The sequence below is a fragment of the Callithrix jacchus genome, chromosome 6 (genome assembly GCF_049354715.1).
Source record: "Callithrix jacchus isolate 240 chromosome 6, calJac240_pri, whole genome shotgun sequence".
In the NCBI taxonomy this organism is placed as follows: Eukaryota; Metazoa; Chordata; class Mammalia; order Primates; family Cebidae; genus Callithrix; species Callithrix jacchus.
This window is the reverse complement of record NC_133507.1, coordinates 159,559,151-159,567,810: the sequence shown is the minus strand read 5'-3', so window position 1 is coordinate 159,567,810 and position 8,660 is coordinate 159,559,151. Positions and strand designations below refer to the sequence as shown.

The window sequence follows — 8,660 nt, the reverse complement described above, 5'->3', positions numbered from 1 at the left end:
TTTTTACTTGTATGTATGTTTCACATAACACAGAGCAAAACCTGAATTCAGATGAAAGATTATTTAAAAAAAATTTTTACAGAAACTCCAGAAATTCTGCATTAAACAATTTTACATCCCAAAGGCCTCCTCGTGGGCACATCCCCTGTACAGTTGCTCCTTGCTGGTTCCCTTTCTTCCTGTGTGTGTCACACGCACCCTCCTTCAGGCTGAAAGAGTGAACTTTGTGTAATGCAGACCTAATCAAGTCATGCCCACGGTCTTTTCACTTTCAGATGGAGGGGCGCAGCTGTCTGACTCAGCCCCCAGAGTGCCCCCAGCTCTGCCCTCAGGCACCTCTCTCTTCCCTGCGTCCCTGCCCCAGGTTATCTGGCCTTTCTGGCTTGGCTGCCTGTGTTCTGGTCATCGGGCTAGGGCTAAAGGTGCGGAGGTCAGGAGGCTTCACCAGAAAGGTCACATGTCCCCCTGCGAATGATACAGGCAGGGCAGCACAGTCCCCTGACCCCAGCCCTTCTTTCACAGTGATGAATGAAGCCTTGTGAGGCCAGAACTAGAGGCCCGAAGAGCTGCTCCCCGCCCCTCACTTTTCAAACCATGACCCTGGGGGTTGGAGCACAGAGCTGAATGGATCCTGAACCCAAGGCCCAGCCTCTGAGAAGCTCCCTGAGCAGGAGGGAGGAGGCTCTCCTCTGCCTGCTTCTCTGGCTGCCTAACTCCAAGTGCTGATGGGACAAAAGGCAAAGCCCTCCTAGCGAGCACTGAGGCCTCTGCAAACGGCCCTAAATGGGCAGATTGGTTGTTTCACCGAACTGAGTGCTTTTGGGAGACTTTTAATTTTATCTTTATTTACCATATAACCTCAAGGGCACCCCCCTGTCTTTTATTGCCAAACCAAAAGGAGATTCTCTGAGTCTCCTGGGCAGATTGCCCATAAGGGGCCTGAACAGTCTACAGGCCGCAGCTGCCTTTGTTCCCCCAGGGATTTATGGCCTGCCACCCCCGCTGCTAACCAGTACCCCCGCAGCAACCACTGCCCTGCCCAGCCACTGGTGGCCTGTATTCCTGGCTCTAGGGGGATCAAAGGGTCCAAATGCTCAGGAAGTCTGTACTCAGGCAAACTCTGAAGGCAGGACTGGCCTGAGGGACAAATGGCAGGAAGTGTTGGCTAGGGGAGGCTGCTGTGAAGGGGGGGTGCTTGGTGACCCCGAGATAGGCCAGGTTTCTGGGACAAAAAGGCCGTGCCAGCTGGCTAGTGCACCACCAAAGGAAACTGAAGCTGACTTTGCAAAAGGGACCTTGGGCAACTTCCAGTCCAACCAAGAAGGATTTTGCTGATTGACAGCCTTCTCTACTTAAGCTGTTTCCCTTCAAGGGTCTTTGGTCACACTGAGGCATATCCCAGTGCTTAGTATCTCCTTCCCTCGACTCTAGACAGCATTCCTCAGCCCCCACACACTCCACGGTGTCAGACAAGGGAGTGTGTGGACCTCTTGAGGTCCCTAGTCTTCCCTTTAGCCTCCTCTGTCTCATAACTGCTCTCACCTGTGTCCTTCTGTTTTTACAAGGTCAACTTTATGCCATGTCCCATAACCATAAACAATCCTTTCTTGCCTTCTGTATAGATTAATTCTAAATGTTAAAACCCTATGAACAGTGTTAGATGGTTGTGAATTTGAAAATTGTTGTCTCCTGAGCCAAGTAATGTGTTCAGATCACATTTCTTTTCTGGTGCAGCTTTTTGTTTTTCCTGGAGTTCCTGGTTGCCTTTCATTTTCTGCTTGCACCATTTGCCTTTAGCATGTCCTCCTTGCCCCTCAAATACAGTTCTCCATCCAATCAGGTGTTCAGTCCATTTTTACCCAGAGTCCTCCTCCAGGGCCCCGATCACCCTGTTGCAATATAAATTGCCTCATACAAAGCATTGGCCTTATTCGTTTGGATAATGAGAGGAATATCAATCAGTTTGCAAACTTGGGAGTACAAGAAATTTCAGTGAGTTTAATTTTCTCTATCACAGTTTCTCAGAGTAGTGGAAATGTCACTGTAGTCACTTGGGGCAGAAGGATTCTTCCCTGAGGTAATGTCTAAGCGTGAAGGAGAGTAAAGTCACAGGCGGAGCATCCACTTCCTTGGGATCCACCACTCCAGCCCCATCCTGTCAGCCCCACTACTGGGCAGGTGGGGAGTGTGTGAAGTACAGGGGTAGTTTCACACCCAGGTGAGTGCTGCTGGGCTGGGGGAAGTCTCAGGACCGGGCTCACAAAGCAACCCAGAGGCAGATCAGGGACGGCTGGGAGCGGACAGGAGGGGCTCCCAGGTAAACAGAGGTCAGTGAGGCGGCTTTGGGAACCTTCAAACCTCTCACCAAACTCACCCTGCCGGAAGGCTGCAGGGGTTCCTCTGGTGGGGAGCCAGAAGTAAAGGGGCCATAGGAGGCCTGTCAGACCTCTGCAGGGGCCATGGGGCGGTGGGTACGGCCTAGTCCTGCCGCTCTGCTCAGTTGCTGCGGTCCCGGATGTTCCCCTCCCACAAGGCCTTCCAGTCCATCCTGCCAGGGACACCCCTCACCTACCCTACCTACCAGCCTTCTGTGAGGCCAGGCTCTGCTGGGGGTGCAGGGAGGTGGACAGGGGGCCCTAGGTCCGACCAGTCCAGGGACGCTCACAGCCTGGAGGGGCTCAGAACAGACCCTGACGATCCCAGCCCGGGTGAATACTGGGGACTGAGGTGCTGTGCGGGGCAGGCTGGTGCCTGGCGGGCCGTGGTCGGAGAAGGCGTCTCCGCGTTCCCGCTCCTCCACGCAGGGTCTGGACTGACACCGGTGGGTCGGGAGCTGGGCTGGGGTCCCCAGGGCGCTGCCCGAGGGCGCGGCCCCACCGCCCAGGCACCTCGCCAGCGGACAGGCGGAGCCAGCAGATGGGCTGCCCGCCGCCACGGGGGGGTCGCGGGCGTCTGGCCGGCACAAGCGCGCCCGCCGCCTGCCCGCGGGACAAAGCGCGCGAGACAAAGGCGCGGCCAACACCTGTCGCTCTTGGCGCGGCTGCCGCTTTTCTCCGCCGAAGCTGCCGCAGCTGCCAACTGTCACGGGCATCAAGTTACTGGGGCCAGACGGCAGCCTCGGCGGGCCTGGCGGGGGTGGGGAGGACGAGGGGACTGGGCGCGAGGAGGACGAGGAGGGGAGGAGGGAGGCGGCAGGAGGCAGGGGAAAGGGAGGTTAAAGGGGGTCCGCGGGGCCGAAGGGGACTGGGGGAGATGAGGAAGCTCAGGGGGACGGGGGTGTGACCGGGGGAGAGCCCGGTGAGCGGCGCGGGCAGGAGCACCGCGGACCCCTCCCCACTAGGACTCCACTGCTGGCGGATGGCGGCGTCGGGGGTCCGGCTCGGCGTCTGGACGGGTCTGGAAGAAACGCAGGGCCCCCCCGCCACCGCTGCCCAATGGACCCTGCCTCCCCCGGGCTCGGCAGCCACCCTAGCCGGGACCTGAAACCCCTGTAGGTCCGGAGACCGTGGACTTGACTGTGGCTCTGCACCCCAGGGACCCAGCTCCTGGGGCCTGTGGCCCGAGCGCTCCGTTCCGGAGGCGCCATCGGTGAAGGAGGGAAATGAATGAATGAATGGGTGGACGGAGGGACGGACGGACGGGCGAGCACCTGCTCGCACGCGCGGCAGATCAGTGGTCCTAACGCAGCAGACGGAGAGAAACAAGCGCAGGCAGGTCCGCAGCTCCCCCGGGGTCGCCGCCCCAGTGCCGCCCCCGCTGGGGTCTCCGGGAGGCCGGGCTGGGGACCCCCCCTCGCCCAGCCAGCTGCCCTCCCGCCCTCCAGGGCCGCGGGGCCGGACAAAGCGCGCCGCCCCGATTGGCTGCAGTGCGCCTCGCGGTCGGCGGCCCTGGGCCAGCGCGGCCAATCGGCGCATTGAAATGCAAATGAGCGGCTATAAAAGGGGCGGGGCCGCGGCGGGCCGGAAGCCGCCGGGAGCGCGAGCGGCCGGGTTGGGGCTGCTGGGCGGCCGCGGGGCAGTGGAGGGCGCCGGCGCCCCGGTCCCCTCGCTCCCCGTCCCTGCCGCGCCCCCATCGGAGCGGGCATGGCGCCACCCTCGGCGCCTGGCCCGGACCGTGTGGGCCGCGAGGATGAGGACTGGTGGGAGACGCGGGGAGACCGCAAGGTGCGGGCCGGGGCGGTGGGCGAGCGAGCGGGCGGGAGGCCGTGCGGGGCCGGGACTCAGTGCCCCGCTTCTCCGCAGGCCCGGAAGCCCCTGGTGGAGAAGAAGCGGCGCGCGCGGATCAACGAGAGCCTGCAGGAGCTGCGGCTGCTGCTGGCGGGCGCGGAGGTGCGGCGGCCCAGGGGGCGCCCTGGGGCTGCGGGGCCGGCGGGCGGGTCCCGGAGCGCGCGGCCGGTTCACCGCCTTTCCCGCCCGCGCAGGTGCAGGCGAAGCTGGAGAACGCCGAGGTGCTGGAGCTGACGGTGCGGCGGGTCCAGGGCGCGCTGCGGGGCCGGGCGCGCGGTGAGTGGCGGCGGGGCGGGCAGGGGCGCGGGCCGTGGGCGCCTGCCACCCCGGCCGGACGGAGGACTTTCCCTCCCGGCGCCCCTGTCCTGTTGGCGGCGAGGGCTCCCCCTGGAGCAGGGTGCGCCCTCGAGTCTCCTGGGTGAGCCGCGTCCCCGCGGGCCGGGTGGGCTGGGCCACGCAGTCGCCGCTCACCGCGCGGGACGCGGCTCTCTCCCTTCCACCCTCGGGCCCAGAGCGCGAGCAGCTGCAGGCGGAAGCGAGCGAGCGCTTTGCCGCCGGCTACATCCAGTGCATGCACGAGGTGCACACGTTCGTGTCCACGTGCCAGGCCATCGACGCCACCGTCTCTGCCGAGCTCCTGAACCACCTGCTCGAGTCCATGCCGCTGCGCGAGGGCAGCAGCTTCCAGGATCTGCTGGGGGACGCCCTGGTGGGGCCACCTGGAGCCCCTAGGCGCAGTGGCTGGCCTGCGGGAGGGGCTCCAGGATCCCCAGTACCCAGCCCCCCAGGTCCCGGGGACGACCTGTGCTCCGACCTGGAGGAGGCCCCTGAGGCTGAACTGAGTCGGGCACCTGCTGAGGGGCCCGACTTGGTGCCCGCAGCCCTCAGCAGGCTGACTGCAGCCCAAATAGCCCATAGTGTCTGGAGGCCTTGGTGACCAACGCCAGACAGAGTCCTGCGGGGATGGGCCCGGCCCTCCCAGGAGCTCCTCCCTCCTCCCAGAGGTTCAGATGTGCTGGGGTAGGGCCCTGGAAGCCCCCCAGGTCCACCCTTTCTCCTCCCCTGGATGGCTTGCAGGGCAGCCCCTAGTGACCAGCCCAGTCAGGCCCAACCCCGTTTCTTGAGGAAGAAACTTTTATGGACCCTGAAGCTCTGGGTGGGTGTAGGAAGAGAGCTACAGGCAGGAGGAGGAATCTTGTGGAGCTACCGGGGCTCTCCCAGCTTCCTGCGCCCAGCCTTCGCCAGCCTTGTGCGGGTTCTGGGGGCAGAGGTGGCAGGAACGGTTCTGGGCAGTAGTGTCCCAGGCAGCCCTGGGCTAAATAAAAGCTTGAACTTGCCATTTCCACCAGGAGATGAGAGGCAGGTGCGTCCTGCAGCACTGCTCAGACCTGTGAGGCTCTGTACATCTTGTTCGTAGTACACTTGAGTTTGTGTATTCCACTGCCATCAAATGTTACAATTTTACTAAATAAAGAATTTGGAGCTCGTTACCCTTGAAGTCTTGCTGAGCGATGTGTCACTAACGTGTCAGATGTGTAAATGCTAAACAGCACATTCCCTGCATCTGAGCTTGTGAGTGTCTTAAATTCATGCACGAGGTATCCCCGCCATCCCCACTGGAGGCCCGTGGCGGTCTCTGCCAGCGGGCAGCGCTGCTGCCTCCGGATGATCCTGCCCAGCCTGTTCGTGGGCACTGTGTGTGTCCCAGAGAAGGATTTCCTTTGCATGAGGCTTGTCTCCAGGGTAACTCGATGATACAGAGGTGACCTGGCTCTGCCGTTTTCAGGAATACTAAAATGAACACCTAATTGCTGCCTGCTTGGCTTGAAAGTACCTCTCAAAGACCTGTTTTAGCACCCACGCACATGATGTAGACATCAATTTATTTGTGTGAGGTTGTTGCTTATCTTGTCTGAAGAAGGACCTTCCCCCCGGTGCCATTGACCTCAGGGTCAAGGAGACCCACCCAGGTTGCGGCTTGAAATGAAAATGCCAAGACCTCAGAGGGCTTGAGTCTTGGGTCAAACTGGGTCCATGAAGTCAGAACCCTCAGGGATAGAGGGTGACAGGGTGGGCAGCTGGGGGTGTGGGAGCCTGCCCCCTTTGGCTGGCAAGGCCTGCAAATAGCACTGGTCTGCTGGCTGCAGCCACTGCCACAGTTAGCCCAGCCCCCTCCTCCTGCTCCAGGGCCCCAGAGGAGCAGCTTCACACTGTGGGTTGGCAGTCCCCAGGCTGGGGTTGGGGTGTGGCACCTTAGGGGTGACACTGGGTCTCCTCTCTGCACATGTGCGTTTGCCTCCAGAACACCTTTCCAGCAGCCCCCAAGCAGGTCCTGGCCACCAAGTGTGTTTCAACGTTTGGGGTTCACTCAATCATAGAGGCCACTGGGCTCTAACAAGATGCAGCTTAACTTTATCATGTGAGCTGAGCTTTTGGGGCGGTGGAGGAGCCAGCGCTACGAGTGATGGAGACACCCTTCCTGGGGTTATTTAAATTTCCTCAGACACACTGATGTAGGAAGTACCCACAGGGACACGGATGGATAACAGGCCATCCTGAAAGCCTGCTGTCCGGTGTGGCTCCCAGTAGCACCCAGAGGCCATGCCACTGAGCTCTCTGCCACTCGGGAGCATCAGCCACCGACTGCTTTGAAGGAACAACTTTCTCCTCTCAGATCCACTCATCACACCTTCCCAGAGGCCCTAGAAGGGGGTCAAGGGGAAGCCCAGGAGACAAGGGGCAAGAGGCTGGCCTGGGGTACAATGTCGCTAGGACCAGGGTCAGAAGCCACTAACCCAGTCGGGCCCCGTGCCCCTCCAGCCCTAGGGTCAGATTCACTGTAATTGTCAAGTGCAGCTTCTTGTGGAAATGTAAAAGTTGTCCCACATGAGGACCACTGTTGGCCTCCTGGGGCTGAGAGCTGCTCTTGCCTGCGGTGCGGCCTGGGGTCACCAGCTTCCCAATCAGCTCCTCTCTCCCAGCCCGCTAGGCTCCCACAGGCTATTCTATGGCCTTGCTTCACCCTTCCCTGAGGGCTGTCTCCTTCCCACCTGGACCCCTGGCCCACTGTATTAGTTTTCTTTGGCTGCCAAAACCAAGGACCACACACACAGTTATCACCTTGCAGTTCCACGGGTTAGAAGTCTCAGGATCCACTGGGCTAAGATCAAGGTGTCAGCAGGCAGAGCTATGTTCCTTCTCCTGACTCCTCCACTCAGGGGCCGCCCGCATTCCTCATAGGAGGGCCCCTTCCTCCATCCTCAGAGTTGCTCAGCAGCATTGCATCTCTCTGACCCTTCTTCCGTGCTCACGTCTCCTCCCTCCTACCTTTAAAGATCCTTGTGATGACGTCAGCCCCCTGGAGAATCCAGAATAATCTCCCTGTATGAATGTCTTTAGCTTAATTCTTAATCACATTTGCAAAGCCCCTTTTGCCATGTAAAGTGGCATATTCTCAGGTTCTGGGACTTAGGATGTGGTCCTGAAGGACATGATCTGTCTGTGACACCTGCCTGCGCCTTGGCCCAGCCATTCTGCCTTCCATCGTGAAGCAGTCTGGCGCCTGCTTCCCACACAAGTGTGTGCCACCATCCCTGCTCACCTGCTCAGGTATTCTGCTCTCCACTGTACCATTAGCTTCTCCTCCCTTCTGGATCATTCTCATTAACCTACAAATAGGCTGTAATATTAATACCTTCCCTCGGAAAAGCCTCCCTGGATCTGACATACTGTTATCCTCTGCTCTCAACAATTTCCTTGAAAGCATAACTTACCCTAATTCCACTTCCATACATCTCATTCCTCTTCATTCCTTTCCAAGCAAGCTATTGGCCACCCCTCCACTGAAACCATACGGTCAAAATCTCCAGTGACAGGCAGGCCGGCAACCCAGTGGTCCTGTCTGCATGTCAGTTTCACCTCTCATGGGTTATGACTGTCCATCTGGAGACTCCTCCTCCAATGTCAAGGGCACCACACCGGCGTTCCTTCTACCTCACCATCATCTTCAGTCCCCTGCCCAGGTGAAGCCTCTGGAAAGTGGAGACCTGATGCGCCCTGCCTGTTAAAAAGGGCCACCCAGTCCATGTAGCTGAGGACCAGCGCCCGGCAGGAGTTTCAGTGGGACTTCAGGCTTCGTTAAAGGGCCATAGGCTTGTTTAGGGAGGCGGGGACAGAGTCAACGGGGAGAAGTACCACTTCCCCTAGGAGAAGGCACATGGCATGGAACATAGTAGCCCCAGGGCAGGCCCTGAGCCCAGCCCTAGTTTTCTAGCTAAGGATCACGTGAGAACCCCCTGACCTCCAGAGTCTCTAGGAGCCCGGCTGCTGGCCGGTTCCGCGTCCACAAGTCCGCAAATGGCATCCTATGGCTTTGCCATGGCCTAAGACCCAGTCTGCTCCAAGACTGAGTCCCTGGACTCCTGGAGAGAGAGG

The 8,660-nt window shown here is 59.9% G+C and overlaps 1 protein-coding gene across 4 annotated transcripts; it reads left to right on the top strand.

The window, feature by feature from the left end:
- The first annotated feature begins 2,986 nt into the window (after positions 1-2,986).
- Positions 2,987-5,716, top strand: HES6 (hes family bHLH transcription factor 6). Of its 4 annotated transcripts, none has more exons than XM_035306214.3 (5): positions 2,987-3,094; positions 3,535-3,714; positions 4,242-4,328; positions 4,421-4,502; positions 4,739-5,716. In XM_035306214.3, the coding sequence occupies exons 2-5, from the start codon at positions 3,610-3,612 to the stop codon at positions 5,161-5,163; spliced, it is 699 nt and encodes a 232-aa protein (XP_035162105.1). In that variant the 5' UTR covers positions 2,987-3,094; positions 3,535-3,609; the 3' UTR covers positions 5,164-5,716. The 4 variants fall into 4 exon arrangements, with proteins under 4 accessions (XP_035162105.1, XP_035162103.1, XP_035162106.1 ...); XM_035306212.3 differs by having other exon boundaries at positions 2,987-3,135; XM_035306215.3 differs by lacking the exons at positions 2,987-3,094; positions 3,535-3,714 and adding an exon at positions 3,963-4,163.
- Positions 5,717-8,660: the final 2,944 nt, after the last annotated feature.